Here is a 20,567-nt window from a genome sequence, read left to right as displayed (position 1 = left end):
ACAGAGAGAAATCACAAGTAGATGGAGAGGCAGGCAGAGAGAGAGAGGGAAGCAAGCTCCCTGCTGAGCAGAGAGCCTGATGTGGGACTCGATCCCAGGACCCTGAGATCATGACCTGAGCCGAAGGCAGCGGCTTAACCCACTGAGCCACCCAGGTGCCCCTAATCTCATAATTTCTAATGAAAAAGTTATCCTTTTCCTCCAGCAGCTAGAGTGGAACTCCCGCCACATGCTCAGATTAACCCATGAGAAGTCTCAACAGAATATTGCCAATATGTATTTTAAAATGTTAGCCTATGAATAGGCATGAGCTTATGAATAAAGGTGATGTAGACAAATATCCATATGGTATGCTTTTAACTATACAACAGATCTTTCTTAATGATCTACATCATTCCTGAAATCTGTTTTTTAGAATTAACACTCTACACCTAAGTATATTCTCCATTTTCAACTTATCACTTCAGAACGTGATGCATCACAAATAATTTATCAGTTACAGGAAACAAAGATTTTGATAGGAGAAGCTGAGGAAAAAGTGAATGTATTACCTTAGAGTAAGGTAATGCATGAGCAAGTAATAGTGCAGAGCTCTAGTTTCTCCAAGGAAAAAAGGTTATAGAAGAAAAAGGTGTCATTTGGGTCAGATAGGTTTCTTAGGTTAACTGTTAAAAGAGTGTTGGAAAATAACTCCAATATATTTTTCATTATGCAAACTGTTCACAGAATTTTAGTACTAGAGGGCTTTAAAAGCATCTAACTTTACCTCTTCATTTAACAGAGACAGAGAAAGTAAGTACCTTATTCAGTTGGCATAGCTAAAATGCAGCACTTCTAAATCCTTCCTATTTAGCATTCTTTTCATTGTATACAGTTGTCCTAATTGTTTCAGCTCTTTGATTCCTTATAATACACAAGTGATTTATTAATTTTAGCTTTAGTCTATACAGGTTCAATTAAAGGTAGAAATATCTCTCTCTGTCAAATAAATAAATAAAATCTTTTTAAAAAGTGGGGAGGCGCCTGGGTGGCTCAGTAGATTAAAGCCTCTGCCTTCAGCTCAGGTCATGATCTCGGGGTCCTGGGATCTAGCCCTACATTGAGCTCTCTGCTCAGTGGGGAGCCTGCTTTCCTCCTCTCTCTCTGCCTGCCTCTCTGCCTGCTTGTAATCTCTGTCTGTCATATAAATAAATAAAATCTTTAAAAAAAATAAAAATAAAAAATAAAGGTAGAAATAAAAGTATAAAATGGATAAAGATCAGATTGCTCAATCGTTAAAATAAATGTTACATTTTTACAGAACAGAGTTGCTTTTAAAGTTCCCACTAAAGGCTTATCAAATATAAAATCATGTTTTTCAATATGCTATTAATATTATGGGCAGGGTGGGTTAGAATTCAGAAAAGCATGAGTTTCTGTTTCAACTCCTAACTTTCCTAGCTAGGTGTTCAAGAGGCAAAGTCAAACAAGAAAGGATTAGAAATTACTTTGAAAACTATACAATGATATGTAAATGAAAGGCATTATCATAATAGTATAAACCCACTTGGTGAATATTATATACTAGGCCTTATTGTTTTGTTAGAAGTATAGCATATAAACTGCACTGAACAAAGATTTTTCAATGAATTATAAACCCTACCACTGTCACTGCTACTATCAGAAGAGTCCTCTTCCTCCTCAGATTCAGAATAAAATTTCTTAGCAGCATTCTCTTTCTTTGTTTTTCCAGCTGGAGTCCATTCTTTTGCCTGTTTAAAAAAAAAAAAGGAAACTGTAAATTCAAATGAATTCTCATTAAGGGGTTCAGTCTTCTGGCAAACAATCATTCAGAATACAATGTGAATCCAAAAGAAAGTTGCAGGTCTCAAAAAGAGAAGGCAACTGTTAGAAGACCTAGCATTAAGGCTGATTCCCCTTTACTCCTAGGTAGAAGTAGTCAAATTTCACTTAGAGCACATTCTGTTAAATCAACACTCTTATTTTATATATAGTTTTAAATACTTTTGAATTTGCTGGCCCACAGGAGATTTGAACTAAATATGCTGTAGAGGAGGTGAAGGCAGTTAGAGGCAGACACAGTAATAGCAACAAGAAATTCAAGATCATAGCTAAATACTGAGATTAAAAAAGAAAACAAAAAACAAAACAAACAAAAAACAACCCTGAATAAAGTGCCGGCAATCAACCCTAACCATCTCAAGGGTCCAAACCCTGGGGTAAGCTTTAACTTCTCTCTCTCCTTCATATTCTAAACATCTAATCCCCCCAAAAAAGGTTTAGCCACATCGGTCCTTTACCATCAGTCAGGGTCATCTCATTCAGAATTCTGCAACTGCTTACTTTGCTTCTATTCATAACCCCCTTACCCCAAGTCCAAGTTTGCTCCACACAGCAGCTAAAATGACTGAATTAAAACTGAAGTCTGATCAAGGCTCTCTTGGGTTTGAAAACTTGCCACAGCTCCCCATTTCACCCAGAAAAAGCCAGTCCTTAGAATAATCTACTCACCCTACCGAACCAGACCTTCCCTGCCTTTCAGACCTCTTGCTGCTGCTCTCCCTCTGGCCCACTCTGCACAAGTGCCTCCTAACTGTTCCTTTACACACTTCAGGCATGCTCCCCTGCAGGCCCTTTCCCCACCTGACTGCCCTTCCAAGCCTCTCCCCCAGGTAACTACATGGCTCACTCCCTCACTTCATTCAAGTCCTGCACAAAAGTCACCTCAGAGAGACTCTATTTAAAATTCCAACCTCCCATACCTGGCACTTATAAACTTACTTTGCTCTATTCTTCTTCTTCTTCTTCTTTTGGTCATCACAGCACTTAGTACTTCCAACATACTATACAATTTACATATTTATTTTTATTGCCAGTCTATCCCTGCTACAACATCAGCTTCCACACATTGAATACTTTGTACACAGATATATCTCAAAAGTGTCTGGCACAAAAATGATTAGTTGTGTGAATAGCTCCTTAAAGACTCTAATATACTGCATTAAAGTAAAATACATTATTTTCATAATTGTGACTTTAATTAACCCAGAAAAAATTAAATCATCTTACATATACTCTCTGTTAAAGGGTAGGGAAACCTGTATTTTTTAAGAGGCCAAAAATGGTTAAGACTCATTTATTTATCAAACTTTCAATTGAGTTTCTACTATGTGCCTGTCTGTAAGAGTATATGACAGAGGTTTAAGAATGGTTCTCAACAGTGGACACACATTAGAATCATCTGAGAATATTTCTTAAAATGTATACAAAGAAAAAATGTACTAAAAAGCTGATACCTGAGATTTACCTCCTAAGATTCTGATTTAAATGGTTTGCTGCAAGTCTCACACAGGTTTCCAAGTGATTATAATATGCAGCTAGGATTGTAAACCCTGATCTAGAGGGCCTTCAGGCTTAAAGTATGTTGCTTAAAAAGATAAGCTTCAATAACTTGGAAATTACTAAATGGACAATAATAGAAAAATGAGTAAAAATTCCTTGAATATATTTGAATAAGATACATAAGGTCAGCAGTACTATTTTCTTTTTATATAAAATGCTCTGTCTTCCAAATATGAATAAAATACTGTTCTATAAACAAAGTTCTCCTGTATTTGGTAAACACAGCAGTTCATATTTTTTCTTAAATCCTTAAACATATTCTTCTGAAGCCTGGTAAAAAGTGTGCCAGATCAATGTTTGGGGGGGAAAAAAAATTACTTAATTAGATGGCTTTCAGGGTAAGACCAAATCAACAAATAAGGAAAATTACGCTTCCATGCCCAAAGGGGCAAATTATCTTGATATGACTGAGTTTTAGGTTTTAAACAATAAAAACAATTTTAACTTTTTTTATGGTCCTTTATGATTATGATAGTTCTATCATTTCTAAGCAAAAGAAATAACAGTGGAAGAGAACAGTGAAGGACTAATTTGAAAGGTCCTTGGAGGAATAAAATATCAAAAGTAGATGTGTTTTATAAAGCAAAATACATTTCATGTACTAAAGACAGTCTTCCTCTAAGAGGGCAGGATTTTCTAGAACTAGGCAAAAAAAATTCTAAAGGATTTTCAAAAACTTACTGGTATAATATAAATATATGTTACATCCAATATCCTGGAAATGGTAGTGTGCAATCCTAAGTGACTTCTGTCAATCTAACCAGGTTCCCTATCAGATAACCTAAACCTAGGCATTTTCCTTAACTAAGGTTATATTTCATAATAATGAGATGCGACCCTGGTAAGATCACTTTATGGTAAAACTAGGATAACACAGTGTATTACGTGCATGAAATATATTGATGTGATTTTGTAGGATGGGTGGTAGAGTTAAAGGCAGGAAAGACTATAAGGAACACTACTTTCTGCACTATTGCAGCTGTATTTGATATTAAAATGATGTATTTTTTAAAATTAATTATATCTCTTACAGTATAATTTTAAGCCAAAATATCTAGAGACCAGTAGATTAAAAATGTTTTTGTATAGTATCAATGGATAGTGACAGTTTTCTTTAACCCATTCCATCAGTTTTAATTATTCTCCATAATAAGTCACCAATTATTAATTTTTAGAATGCAGTCAGCAAAATGAAAAAGAAATCAATTTGTCTCTGTTGAACTGGGTAGGTGAAATGAACATAAGAAAATAGGTTATTTAAGTATTGTCCCTATAAGGTAGTTATGCTTAGAAGAGCACAAGACAATGGAAGAAGCCAGTCAACCAACCAATCCATCAGCCAATACAAGGATACTGCTGAAACCAAATTAAATTGCATAGCATTGCTATCAATTTCTGGGAAGATAAACTATTTTTATTTTTATTTTGGCGGAATGGGGCAGCAAGGAGGAAGGATAGGGGAGAAGTGGGGAGAGGATAAAAGGATGTTTGTATGTGTGCCAAAACACTATATACCCAATAATGGAAAAGGAAAAGACCATAAAAACAATGAGTAGGCATAGTAAGAAATTAGGAGAGAGATTAAATCTATGGAAAGAATCATATCAAAGAACATTTCTTTATATGCTAGCATCCAAAACAAAGTTGCACAAATAAGCCAATCTTTGAATGAAGAGTACTTAAGGGTATGTAGATCTGAGTGAAAATCAACAAATGTAGTGTCAAGGAAGAATGGATATACAATTAGTTTTATTAAATTTTACATTTCTTTAAATCACCTCTAAATAGAGAGAATTTGTCACAACATAAAAATGACAGTGGTAAGTACTAAGAATAGCACACATCCGCAAACAAGCTCAAGCTTCCTCTCCTCATGTTATATAATAAAATTCAGTTAACAGCAAACAAGGGACTCTGAACTGGGTTGGAATCCCAGTTCCATCACTTACTAACTAGCTTACTAACTAACTTGTCCAAAGAGGTTGGACAACTTAAGTTCTCTGAACCCTGTTGCCTCATCTGTAAAATGGGAATAAAACAACCATCATTTATAATTACTATAAGGTTTAAGCAAGATAATGTATGTAAAACATTATCAAAGTACACTACTACCAGGGTTTGCTAAATGGAGGCAATAAGAGTTATTATTGTTCCTGGCCATGCTTCAAAGCCAGGATAAATTTGAATAGTTAAGAGAAACACATTTCTCAAAGGACCAAATTACATGGCTGGGCCCATTATAGAAACTTCTATTTTAAGTAATAAAGATTTCCTTCCATTTTATACAGAAAATTTAATAGGCAAGGAGGTTAACTGACTTTCCCAGAGGAATTAGTGGCAAAGAACTCCGGTTATCTGAATCCTGGTTCAATACATTTTTCCTATTAGAAAATCACCCAAAATGTAATACCTAATTGTTCTTTTTTATTAATTCTACTTTAAAAAGTTTTGGATATATTCACATAGTCAATTGCTAAAGACAATAAAAAGACCCTTCCCTTTACTTTTCTTGTTCATAGAAGAGAGAAAAATATTAGAAAATAACATGAATTCTCTTATTTTGGTAGCCAGCAATTTTTTTTAAGATCTAGGAAAAGAGTATTTATTTAGAGAGATTTTTTTTAAATGTGAAAGCAATATATTATTCATTTTAGTTATGATCTTGTCTAAGAACATTTTTCGCACACAATGCAACCTATTTATGTTTAGACTTCACTTAAAAGATGTTCATCAAAAAATTCAGAAGAACACTTTGTATAGTTTTTCTGGAAGAGAACACCAAAAATCATTTAGAAAAATATTGACAGGAAGCTTACGAATCTCTAAACAAACTAGAAAAAGCACAATCCAATGACACTAAATGCCTTAGAAATTGAACCTACACGGCTAAAAATGCAATACCAAAGATGTGGGTGGCACTGATGAGGAGAATTCGATTCTCTATTTCCTCGAAAAAAAGGAACAGTACATGTACAATGACACAGGAATACTACAATATTCAGTTCCCATAACAGCAAGATATATCTAACACATTACATTTAGAAATACCAGAACAATTTTCAATTTCAACCCCCCCAAAAGCTTTTATATAAAACAATAGTTATTCTAGAATCTCCCACTGCTTGACAAAATTAATTTCAGAAAGGTCAACTTACCAACTCTATTATTTCTACGTTTCGAACTGATGGGTCCGGCGCCACCTCTGGCCAATTAGATAATTCCAGGTACCCGTTAGCTTTAGTGTTGAGAGTATGAGATAAAGTGCCTAGCTGGAAATGATCCCTATCTATTAAAATAGAGGAAAATATAAAATAAACAATATGAGCTGTATCTAACAGAGAACAATCCTAATCAGAGCTCAAGGTAATTGGCATATTACCTCAAATGTCAAGGAATAAATATAAACTAGGAAGCTCTTCATAGGTCAAAAAACTGATTTCAGTCCATAGATTACAATAATCTCTCCCATAATGGTCAATAAAAAAGCTAATCAGTCAGTGTGTTTAGAGGTGTTGCTCTGAAATGTAGCTTCTCTAAAAATTACTTTACTGTGAATATTAAGAATGACAGCACAGTTAAACAATCCATATACATGTCTTAGCACAAACACATCCAGAATTTTAATAGTTTTTCTACAAAACTGAACTGCTTTTTATCACCAGCAATTAAATAAGAAACAATATGAAAACCAGGGTATATAACTGTTTGATTCTAATTTTAATGGATACTTGTTAAACTGATAAAATAATTACTCTTTCTAAAAAGCTGGGAAAAATAAGTCAACTTCGATCTTTGAAAAACAAATATATACATAAAGGAATATTTTTATGAAATAATCCTTCCTAGAAAAGTTTTGTTAGTATACACAGAATATTTAATTATAACAACTCACCATTAAGGTAAAAATTAGATTCCTTATTAAATAAAGCTATTTAATATAGAAATGAAGTCAATGTCTAGTAGAACAACACAGCTTTAATCTATTATTCTGCTAAACTGCATAGTAAGAATAAAATCAAAAGAATGAAATTATTCAGGTAAATAAAGCATGCAAAGATATAAACCTTAATATAAAGGTTGCTCTAGAGAAAACATTGAATAGAAAGCATACTGTTTTTATACATTTATATAGGTTAATCACTTATATTTTTTAACAGACAAATTTTAAATGTATTAGAAATGGGGCATATTGTCATAATTTTTTAGGTAATATATTTTGCAGTTCTATTCTGATAATACCTTTAAAAGGAGATTCAAGCAGTGGTGCAGGTTTTTGTGCTAGGAATATCTTTTTGGCATATTTACTCAGAGCTCCACTCTTCTCATTCGGAACAATAAGCTGCCTAATAAATCTTGTACGGTCTCTGATGTCGTAGTTTTGATCATACTTGCCGAGATTTAATATGTACTGGGTAAGCAATTTTGTCTGTTGGAAAAAAACAGAACAAGATGAGAATACAGTTATTTATGATTATTGATAACTCTGGATAAACATATTTAAAGAGGTAATAAAAATGAATGGTTATGTCAAACAAATGTTGTTCCGTAGGGAATATGCATTTCTAACGCTGCAAATGGAATTTTGAAGCCAAAGCACATGTCCTCTTCAGTATTGGGGAGGTGAATGCTGAGTACTGAGAAGCAGCCATGTGCTAGATTATTAAACTGCTGAAGTGGAAAGAAAGGCATCATTAAAAAAATAATCATATATGGCAAACCCGCTGAAGGGTCTACGTGAGAATAATGAATGTGGAAATACAACTAAAAACATGGCACTCAAAACTTAATCGGAAAAATATGCAGGACATCAAAACATCAGAGAGTATTAGGGGGCTGGCAAACTGCTTCTCCTGAGGTGTGTTTTATGAAGAGATACTGTCCCTGGCATAAGCAGTGTCTGCACTCTGACTGCACTCAGTTACTTTACCCTGAATTATGACCCATTAAAGCAGACACATGAATCACTGAACTGGATTACTGCAAATTATTTGCAGTGCATTTAGCTGTTACTTTTTCATAAAAGCAAGCTGCTGATGCCCTCTAAAAACTAGGATAAAAGACTCCTTCCATTTTTTTCCCATGCTGCTTATAGCCTCTAGTAATATTGGTCATTTATTTATTTATGTAAGGCAGCAACTTATTATAGTAGCTTTTACACTGTAATAAGATTTCCAAAGTCAATTTCTGAATGTACTACATTAACATACATTGAGATAATTTTAATAGTAATTAAACCAAAATCGAAATGTTATCAAAATAGGTTTGTATTTTAAGCTCCAGTTATTTTACTGAAAAAGCATAGTTTTAATTTAGATTACATAAATACAATTGTAGCTATAAATTAAATAGGATTCATAATACATGGAAAAAAGAAGCATCTACATTAGAACATTTTGTAGATGTTAGAAATGCATGCAAAACAAATCAATCAAGTCAGGCAGAGCTAAAGACAATTCTAGAACAATAAGTCAAAGTACACAAATGGTGTGGTAAACTTTTACAGTTATAATTGGTTAAGATAATTGATTTGGATAGAAAGCAACCTTCTTGCAGTAATAATATATTTTAAAAGCATTAACCTATAAAAAATAAAAGGGAAAAATGTTAATAGAGCTATTCTGAATTTGGTTACCAGTAATTGCTATTCACTAATTACTAGACCGTGTTGGTTCAACTATAGATAAGAAAAATTCTATGATTCATTTTTAAAAACAATTACCAAAATATTCACCAAATGAGGAATGCAGCTCAAAACAAAGTGACGTGTCCTGGACTAGGTTATTAGCTTTCTGAGAAAGGCTAGGAAACATACTAACCATCAGTTTTCTCAAATGCACAGTGAGAATTTATAAGCAGGGTAACTCTGAAGTCCATCTGAGTGTGGTGATTTAGAAGGTGCAATTAAAATAAATCAGAGAAAAAAAAGTCTGTTCATTACAATGATTTCCTAAAAACTTTTATTCCAATATAGTTAACATACAGTGTCATTTAGTTTTAGGTGTACAATACAGTGACTGAATGATTTTTTTCCTTTTTGTGCTAGTGGAGTGATGTATTTTGCTTCTATGTCTGGTCCCCAAAATTAATTTTTAGGAAATTAAACTATTTCAACACTATCAAGAGTTAGGGAATTTTCAGGATTAAAGTTTTATAATTTTTACAGTATGCCTTTATGGACTGCAAAACTTGTTTGATTATATTGGTGGGCTTATAAAAACAGTTCCATTAAACATCCATTTTCAAAATGAAAGTTCTTTCTAAAAGATAAAAACCTATCTATATATAATGATGCATTAAAAACAATAATTATTCACCATATATTTATATACTTCAATCAGTTTCTTTGGAGTACCTAATACTAATTACTAATGACTAATACTAAGTCATTGATACTTCTCTTAAGAACGTATTTCTACATGGTCTTATCGTGAACTATTTTTTAAAAATAAGACTGCCCACAATCCTTCTGAATATTATAATCAAAATTATGAAATTGTTGACATCTTCAACTTACTCTTTTCTATAGACCATAATATTTTTAATGACGAAAACACCCTCTTTACAGTATTAAACAATCTGGTCAGCAAAAAGAAAATTCTGTAGATAGAAGCATATTCTGATCATGCTTTCTTTCATGCTGACATCTGTAAAAATATCAAGCTCATATACTTAACTTTTACCGCTCCAATTATTTTTGATAATTATTTCTATGAGACAAAACTTTCAACCCATTCTCTATTTACACTTTTTATTTCACCAAATTAAGAAAATGCAAAAATTACCTTCTCAATATCATTTCACTCTAATACAAAGCAAAAGCTCCATCAAAAAAAGTCTTTATGTTAGTTGAGATACTGCAAATGACAGAACTTCTAAAGTAAATCTTGAGGTCTTAACATTTAACTTGAAGGGAAAAATTTCAATAACTCCCCGCTTAAAAGATTTGTTTTCAAGAATTGCCATTTGCTAAAATTTTCAGAAGTTGAAGGTTTCTGGCATTCAGTTGGTAAATGCTTTAAAGATTTCCAATTGATTCTGAATCAAAATGTAACAAATAGATGTTTTGCTTACTCCCATCCCCTCGTTTTTAAAAAAGAAAGCCAACATAGGATGGTTAGGTTAATTTACAAAGCAGTTTTTCACAAATCATGTTTTTAGGATCCATTTGGTAATAAGCAGCAAAAAAAACTGTGTGCAAGAGTGCATACTGTTATACATAAGTATGTGTTCTCAGTATTAGCTTCATGACAAGAATTCTATAGTCCAATTAAACTATATATATCAAATATCAGTACATTTGAACATTATAATTTTATTTCAATAGAACAAACAGAAATGGTTTATGTGCACCACAACCAATTCTCAAAATGCTTCTCTTCCATAGTTTTCTTAATTAATTAAGAAATTGATTTTACCATGACAACATTTTTAGCAAAACCAAGTAATTTTATCTTCCATGTTGACCTCTTAAATTTACAAGAGCATTTACAACAGTTTTGACAGAATAAACTTCCAAAAGCTTTGCTTTGATTCCATTTATAGCACTGACAGAGGAAACATACAAAAGCTTTGAGTGAAAAAAGTCAACCTATTATTGGAATTAATTGATTCTCTATTTTAAAACTAGCGTTGTTTAGGTCCTTTTTCTGCTAATGGAGCAAATACAGAAAGAGTTACTGCTTCATTTTTCATATGTGCAAAAGAGAACTTGGAATATAAAATGAAGAAAATCAATTTTTAAAAAGTTACTTAAATGAGATCCTGTATCACAGAGAGCTATGTAATCATCTTCTGTGCCTGTAAATATTTGTGATCTTGAGACACAACCTTCTTAAAATAACTCTTAGGCTTTTTAAATAGATGCTGATGCTTTTTTAAGCAGATACATTTTATCTTTTGGTGGTTGTGTGGTCAGTGATACCACTGCAACTCTCAGAATGGATGGTAAATACTGATAAACATTTTGTGCATATTAAATACCAAGAAAGAAATTCAGTATTTAGTTAAGTATACACTTCCATTTTTAAAGAACTGATTGCTGCTGGATTTATAACAAAATAAAGGAAGAACTACCAAATAATAATATAAATAGGCTTTAGATTTATACTGCATGATAAATGACAAAAGAAATGAAGTGAGTGTTCTGACCACTCACCAGTGATCTATGGCAGGACTGTCTCCTGCACATATTTCATCTATAACCAGCCCTAACCTTCCCACATCTTCCTTTGACTCCATCCACTGACAACTTGGTAGTTTCAAGCTTTGCACAGACCATAGCATAACCTGCTGGTACAGGTTGCCAGCAGATGAAACACTTCAACACTCATCTCACCACCACTGAAAAAAGGAAGGATTTAGCTTTTTCCTATTTGCCCTGTTAGGGCACAATCAGCACACATTCTGCATGCCGCTCTAAAAGAGAAACTACTTATGTTATATCCCAAAAAGGTTGGAAAAAGAAAGTCTTTCTGATTTAAATGTCTTACATATTAAAATGAAATCTCTTGTTTGTTGCACCTGTGTTTCCATGTCATTAGACAAAACCACAGCAGAGGTTAAAAGTACAATACAGAAGTCTATAAACTTTCTCTGTCCTATTTTAATACACAATTAATAATAAAAATGAAGAATTTGGAGCAAATCCTAAACTGGATAGGACACACAGACAACAAATCTATATTAAATCTGTCCTGGATAACAGTGGCAAAGAAAGTAAATAATGGTTAAATAAATAATCATGAGCATTTTAAGATAACCAAAGACTGAATCCAAAACCAGATGGGACATTAAATTATTGTTTTAAATAGCTTTTACTTACAAAATTATGAAACAAAAAAAATAATACAATGCACCTCAATAACAGAAACATTAATAACTTGTTAAATTTTGATTACACATTATTTTTTTCTGCTTAGATTAAAGGGATTGTGACTGGTATCAACTAACAGCTAATGCTATCTGACACTACACCAATTACATTCCTTTCAGACTGACTCTAAGTTAGTGGGACATAGGAAAATGACTTTTGGGGAATGATACATAAAAATTTTAAAAATCATTACTTGAAAAAACTTCTTAAAATATAAGCATTATATTTTTAACTAAACACTCTAACAAGTAATAAACTGATAAATATTCGCTCAAATAGCTTTCTTCAAATGTTTATTAAGTCAGCACAAAATAATAAAAAAGTATCTCAAAATATAGTCCTAAAATCAGCTGAGATATACTCTTTAAGGAAAATAAAAAAGTACACAGAATTTAGCCATTTAGCAGAGTGAAGACTAATATTAGTTCCATACAGCTGTTATTTTGATAAAGAAAGATATTGGCAAATGGTTTGATAAATGAAAGAAAGCTACATAGAATTCTTAACCTATACTAGAGGGAAATCTAAGCAGTACCAGTGTTCCACGTAATCAATTTCATCATTTTACGACCAACCAGGATGAAATTTCCTGAACTTAAAAGTATCCATATTTTTGTCAACTTGAAAAGTTTTCTGTAAGCTCTTTCCTTATATGCAATATTTGCTTGAGTTTTTTAATGCCAAGAAAATAAATCCCAAAAAAGGGTAGCGATGTTACTACACAGAGCTTGAGCCCCTTTTGCTGTCATGTTAAATCATGCTGGGGGCAGAGACCAATTTCTCCAAAGACTTGAAATCACAGGGCAAGAGATAATTTGTGTCATTATTTTTTTTGTTAAGATTTTATTTATTTACCTATTTAGAATGCAAACTTGGGGGAGAGGCAAATGGAGAGGGGGAAAGAATCTCAAGCAGATTTCAAGCTGAGTGCAGAGCCCAAAGTGGGGTTCAATTCCAGGACCCTGAGATCATGACCTGAGCCAAAACCAAGAGATGGATGCTCAACTGAATGAGGCAATCAGACACGCCAAGAGGGAATTTGTTTATAACTTCAGGAAGGATCCCCAAAATATAATTATGATTTATGAAATTTCGTACTAAGAATCTTACTAAAGAGTCCAAAAAGCAATACAAAGAAAATGTAAGTATTAAAGATACTCAATGATTCACTCTCTTTTCTAATGGCAGAAAAGCAGAAACCTGTCTCACAGAAAATGAGACAATTACTTAAATGAATTATATTTATACATGTCAATATTTTAAAAACATGGTATTACGTGAAAAAAAGTAGGTTACAAGAGTATGCAAGCAAAATTTCAAAACCCACAAACCAGTAACATAGTCGTGTAATAAACATGTAAAACAACACAAGACCGAAGCACACCATCAATATGACAGCAGCTACCAATGGGGAGGAAAATACGGTATGAACAGGAACTTGAGGACTTACTTTTACTTATTATACTCCCTTAAAAAAACAACAATTATGGTGAAAACACTGACTTAATCTTAGTGGTAGATACATATGTATTAATACTATTTTGCACTTTTCTATAGGTTTGCATTATTCTACAATGAAAAAGAAAAACATGAGTCAAACACAACAGTTATATTACTTATCACTACATTTAAAAGATTAGAGGAAGTCTGAAAGCAAATGCACCCATTATTCACTAATTTTTAACTGCTATTAACCAGTTTAATCAACCCCCAGTTTTCTCTCTCAGACCTCAGTAGACTATTTCAAGGAAGTCATGCTCAACCTTTACACTATGTCTTAAGAGCTATAGAGTTTCAGCAACTTCAGCTGATTTCAAAGTGCTTCAGGTTCTCCACCTGTATAACAGTGAAATTATTCTCCTTCTACGAGTATTCTAATAGCATTTTCTACTCTTGATAATCATATCTAACAATTTTTTCTTCATAGTAAGAGAAATTTTCACCACCCTTTTCTCAGTGGGGTAAACCCAAATGGAGTGTTTTTACTCATGAGAATAGATATTCCAATAAAGGGATTAATTCCCTTACTATAAACAATAATATTCTCTAAGAATAATCCAGCAGCTGGTTAGCAGTAAAAACTAGGAATACAAAAAAGCGTAATAACTAACATGGACTAAGCACTAATGTGATCCAGGAAATCCTAATGCTTTACCTGGACTGTCTCCTTTAATCTTTTTAATAAATTTGTGAGGTAGAGACAGTAGTTATGCTCTTAATTATTCTGAAAATTTACATTTGTTCCAATTCAGTTGTATAACGTCAATTTTGTGTTTACCTGGGCATGATTTTGTCTGCAAGAAATACTAAGTGAAGCTAGAGAATGGCTACAGCTGAACTGGGCTTTGTAGGAATGACAAAACATACTAACCTCAAACATCTACCTCACAAAAGAAGAGAATTAGTGATATAGAAGACCAAATGATGAAAAATAAAGAAGCTGAGAAAAAGAGAGACAAACTACTACTGGATCATGAAGGGAGAATTCGAGAGAGAAGTGATACCATAAGATGAAACAATATTAGAATTGGGATCCCTGAAGAAGAAAGAGAGAGAGGGGAAGAAGGTATACTGGACTAAGTTATAGAGTAGAACTTCCCTAATTTGGAGAAGGAAACAGGCATCAAAATCCAGGAGGCACAGAGAACCCCCCCCTCAAAATCAATAAAAATAGGTCCACACGCTGTCATCTAATAGTAAAACTTACTAGTCTTAATAACAAAGAGAAAAATATGGTATGAACAGGAAAGTAGCTCAGGACAAGAAGTCTGTAACATACAATGGTAGAAATATTAGATTGGCAGCAGACTTATCCATAGAGACCTGGCAGGCCAGAAAGGACTGGCAATGATATAATCAGAGCACTAAACGAGAAATGTATGGAGCCAAGAATACTATATCCAGCTAGGCTGACACTGAAAACAGAAGGAGAGATTAAAAAACAAACAAACAAACAAAAAAACTTCCAGGACAAACAGCAACTAAAAGAATTTACAAACACCAAACCAGCCCTATAGGAAATATTGAAAGGGGTCCTCTTAGCAAATAGAGAGCCCAGAAGTAACATAGACTAGAAAGGAACAGAGATAATATACAATAACAGTCACTTAACGAGCAATACAATAGCACTAAATTAATATTTTTCAGTAATTACCCTGAATGTAAATGGGCTAACTGTCCCAATCTAAAGACACAGGATATCAGACTGGATAAAAAAACAAGGCCCATCAAAATGCTATCTGCAAGAGACTCATTTTAGACCCAAAGCCACCCCCAGATTTAAAGTGAGCAGGTGGAAAAACATTTACCATGCTAATGGACATCAAAAGAAAGCTAGGATGGAATTCCTTATATTGGAAAAACTAGATTTTCAACCAAAGACTATGTAATAAGAGATGAGGAGGGACACTATCATACTTAAGGGTCTGTCCAACAAGAAGATCTAACAATTTTAAATATCTATGCCTCTAACATGGGAGCAACCAATTACATAAACCAATTAATAACAAAATCAAAGAAACACAACAATAATACAATAATACTAGGAGACTTTAACACCCCCCCATCACAAAATGGATAGATCAACTAAGCAAAAGATCAACAAGGGAATAAAGGCATTAAATGACACACTGGATAAGAAGGATGTCACTGATATATTCAGAACACTCCATCCAAAAGCAACAGAATACACATTCTTCTCTAGTGCACATGGAACATTCTCCAGAATAGATCACATCCTGGGTCACAAATTAGGTCTCAATGGGTACCAAAAGATCAGGATCATTCCCTGCATATTCTCAGAACACAATGCTTTGAAACTATAACTCAATCACAAGAAGAAAGTTGGAAAGAACTGAAATACATGGACACTAAAGAGCATCCTGGGTCAACCAGGAAATTAAAGAAGAATTAAAATATTCATGGAAAAAAATGAAATGAAGACACAAGTTCAAAACCTTTGTGATACAACCTAAACCTAAAGAAGCCGGACAAAGAACAGCAAATAAAGCCTAACCCCAGCAAGAGAAGAGAATGACTAGAGCAGAAAACAATGAAATAGAAACCCAAAAACAGTAGAACAGATCAACAAAACTAGGAGCTGGTTCTTTCAAAGAATTAATAATTATCCAGAACAAATTTATCCAAAAAAAAAGAGAGAAAGGACCCAAATAAATAAAATCACAGAGGAAAGAGGGGTGATCACAACCAACACCAAAGAAATACAAACGATTACAAGAACATATTATAATCAACTATATGTCAACAAATTAGGCAACCCGGAAGAAATGGATGCATTCCTAAAGATGTATACACTACCACAACTGAACTAGGAAGAAACAGAACACCTGAACAGACCCAAAACCAGTAAGGAAATTGAAGCAGTCATCAAAAACCTCCCAACAAAAAAAACCCCAGGACCAGATGGCTTCCCAGGGGAATTCTACCAAACATTTAAAAAAGAATACCTATTCTCCTGAAACTGTTCCAAAAAAATGGAAATGAAAAGAAAACTTCCAAACTTATTTTATGAGGCCAGCATGACTTTGATCCCAAAATCAGACAAAGGCCTCCATCAAAAAGGAGAATGACAGACAAATATCCCTGATGAATATGGATACCAAAACTCTCAAGTGTCAGGATATAAAATAAATGCACAGAAATCAGTTGCAATTCTACACACCAATAAAAAGACAGAAGGAGAAATTAAGGGGTAGATCCCATTTACAACTGCACCCCAAAACATAAGATACCCAGGAGTAAAATCTAACCAATGGGGCAAAGAATCTGGACTCAGAAAACTCTAGAATACCCATGAAAGAAATTAAAGAAGACGCAAAGAGATGGAAAAACACTCCATTCTCATGGATTAGAAGAACAAATATTGTGAAAATGTCTATGCTACCTAGAACAACCTAAGCATTTAATGCAATTTCTATCAAAAAACAACAACTTTTTTCACAGAGCTATAACAAATAATACCCAAATTTGTATGGAACCAGGGAAGACCCTGAATAAACAGAAGAGTGTTGAAAAAGAAGAGCAAAGGTTGCAGCATAACAATTCCAGATTTCAAGCTCTATTACAAAGCTGTAATCATCAAGACAGTATGGTACTGGCACGAGAACAGACAGATGGATATGGAACAGAATAGAGAACCCAGAAATGGATCCTCAACTCTATGGTCAACTAACCTTCGACAAAGCAGGAAAGAATGTCTAACAGAAAAAAGACGGTCTCTTCAACAAATGGTGTTGGGAAAATTGGACAGCCACATGCAGAAGAATGAAACTGGACTATTTCCTTACACCACACATAAAAATGACTAAAAATGGATGAAAGACTCAATATGAGATAGAAATCCATCAAAATCCTTGAGGAGAACACAGACAGCAACCTCTTTGACTTCAGCTGCAGCAACTTCTTCCTAGAAACATCACTAAAGGCAAGGGAAGAAGGGCACAAATAACCTATTGGGACTTCATCAAGACCAAAAGCTTTTGCACAGCCAACACATGACAAAACCAAAAGACAACCAACAGAATGAGAGATGATGGTTGCAAATGACATATCAGATAAAGGGCTAGTATCCAAAATCTATAAAGAACTTATCACTTTAAGAATTCAATACTTAAGGGATGCCTGGGTGGCTCAGTTGGTTGGACGACTGCCTTCGGCTCAGGGCGTGATCCCGGAGTCCCAGGATCGAGTCCCACATCAGGCTCCCAGCTCCATGGGGGAGTCTGCTTCGCTCTCTGACCTTCTCCTCGCTCATGCTCTCTCTCACTGTCTCTCTCTCTCAAATAAATAAAATCTTAAAATAAAAAAAAAAAAGAATTCAATACTTAAAGAACACATAATCCAATAAAGAAATGGACAGAAGAACAGACATTTCTGCAGAGACATCCAAATGGCCAACAGACACATGAAAAAAGTACTTAACATCACTCAGCATCAGGAAAATACAAATCAAAACCACAATGAGATACCACCTCACACCAATCAGAATGGCTAAAATTAACAGGTCGGGAAATGACAGACATTGGCAAGGATGTGGAGAAAGGGGAACCCTCCTACACCATTGGTGGGAATATAAGCTGGTGCAGCCACTCTGGAAAACAGTATGGAGGTTCCTCAAAAAGTTGAAAATAGAGCTATCCTATGACCCAGCAATCGCACTACTGGATATTTACCCCAAAGAAACAAATGTGATCCAAAAGAGCATGTGCACCCCAATGTTTATAGCAGCAATGTCCACAGCAGCCAAACTATGGACAGCCAAACTATAGCTAAACTATAGCTGTTTATCAGCAGATGAATGGATAAAGAAGATATTGTGTATATACATAATGGAATATTACGCAGTCATCAAAAAAATGAAATCTTGGGGTGCTTGGGTGGCTCAGTTTTTAAGCAGCTGCCCTCGGCTCAGGTCATGATCCCAGAGTCCTGGGATTCGATCCCCATGTCAGGCTACCTGCTTGGCGGGAAGCCTGCTTCTCCCTCTGCCACTCCTCCTGCTTGTGTGCTCAGTCTCTCTCTTGCTGTCTCTCTCTTTGTCAAATAAATAAATAAGCTCTTAAACAAACAAAAAAGAAATCTTGTCATCTGCAATGACATGGATGGAAGTAGAGAGTAGTATGCTAAGCAGAGTAAGTCAATCAGAGAAAGACAATTATCATATGATCTCACTGATATGAGGAATTTGAGAAACAAGACAGGATCATAGGGGAAGGGAGGAAAAAATGAAACAAGATAAAACCAGAGAGGGAGATAAACCATAAGAGACTGTTAATCTCAGGAATCAAACTGAGGGTTGCTGGAGTGAAGAGGGATGGGAGGGATGGGGTGGCTGGTTGATGGACACTGGGAGGGTTTGTGCTCAGGTGAGGGCTGTGAATCATGTAAAACTTATGAATCACAGACCTGTACCCCTGAAACAAATAATACATTATATGTTAATTTAAAAAAACAAGATAAGAAATTTAAAAAAACAGAATAGTTAAAAAATCAATAACAAAAGTATCTAAAGCCTAATTGCATTTGAAAAATCTCTCACAGAATTCTAGCAAGTTTTTGTAAAACAGAGTTTCAAAAAAAACCTTTGGTCTTTTTTCACAGAATTGAACAAAAAAAATTCATCTACACTATTAAAAAAAATTAATAACGTAGACCTCAGGTCATGATCTCAGGGTCCCAATTACTAAATAATTCATTAAGAATTCTGGAATGAGGGACGCCTGGGTGGCTCAGTTGGTTAAGCAGCTGCCTTCGGCTCAGGTCATGATCCCAGCGTCCTGGGATCGAGTCCCACATCGGGCTCCTTGCTCTACAGGAAGCCTGCTTCTCCCTCTGCCTCTGCCTGCCACTCTGTCTGCCTGTGCTTGCGCTCCCTCTCTCTCTCTCTCTCTCTGACAAATAAATAAATAAAATCTTTTTTTTTTTTTTTTAAAGATTTTATTTATTTATTTGACAGAGAGAAATCACAAGTAGGCAGAGAGGCAGGCAGAGAGAGAGAGAGAAGCAGGCTCCCTGCTGAGCAGAGAGCCCGATGCAGGGCTCGATCCCAGGACTCTGAGATCATGACCTGAGCCGAAGGCAGCGGCTTAACCCACTGAGCCACCCAGGTGCCCCAATAAATAAAATCTTTAAAAAAAAAAGAATTCTGGAATGCTCACTGAGGTATCTAAGCCACAGGAAATTCAGATCTACAAATAAATATCAGGACTTAATGGCAAACCAGTCCCTAAGCACTGTGGCTTGGTCTCCTTAATCCATTTTTCAAGATGGCTAAAATAAAAACGAAAACAATTCTTTACATTTAGATCAAGTAAATCATTATAGTCTCTGTGTCATATCCAACAGATATGAACCATACAACTTAAAAATACTGTCAAAGTTCATGGTGATTAAAAACTACTCTTTAATGCTTAGTTTACCAATTCTTTCAAGACCCCTTTTCTTGAGAAATGAGAAACTGGAGAACAGAGCACAACCCTATAGATACTGCCACTCATCTACTTTTATATTTAATCATTTAATAAATAATGAGTTATATAAAAATGTGTATGAAAACTTGGCATGTTTTCTAAATATCATTATGCTTTTACCAGTAGGTGGTGAAGTCAATTTGTGGTTATCTAGAAGTATCATTCTAAAATATACAATAGAACACTTCAGAAACTGATTCCAAAACTTCATTTAATAATAAAGCTCAAGAAAGTATGTCTGAGTGCAAGCTATGTTGTCTTCAAATTCAAAAGATATAGAATACACTTCACAATTTCTGAACAAA

General features: G+C 34.3%; 1 protein-coding gene across 5 annotated transcripts in view; it reads right to left on the bottom strand.

The window, feature by feature from the left end:
• Nucleotides 1-20,567, bottom strand: part of AP3B1 (adaptor related protein complex 3 subunit beta 1) — a 356,383-nt gene that overhangs the window by 110,214 nt on the left and 225,602 nt on the right. For all 5 annotated transcript variants that reach the window (XM_044266584.1, XM_044266594.1, XM_044266568.1 and 2 more), the window contains 3 exons: nucleotides 7,642-7,828; nucleotides 6,558-6,688; nucleotides 1,643-1,751 (listed from right to left, as the gene is read on the bottom strand). In XM_044266584.1, the coding sequence (XP_044122519.1) occupies nucleotides 1,643-1,751; nucleotides 6,558-6,688; nucleotides 7,642-7,828 (427 nt within the window). The remainder of the gene's footprint in view (nucleotides 1-1,642; nucleotides 1,752-6,557; nucleotides 6,689-7,641; nucleotides 7,829-20,567) is intronic.

This window comes from Neovison vison, chromosome 1 (genome assembly GCF_020171115.1).
Source record: "Neovison vison isolate M4711 chromosome 1, ASM_NN_V1, whole genome shotgun sequence".
Classification (NCBI taxonomy): domain Eukaryota; kingdom Metazoa; phylum Chordata; class Mammalia; order Carnivora; family Mustelidae; genus Neogale; species Neogale vison.
This window is presented reverse-complemented; position numbering and strand designations above follow the sequence as displayed.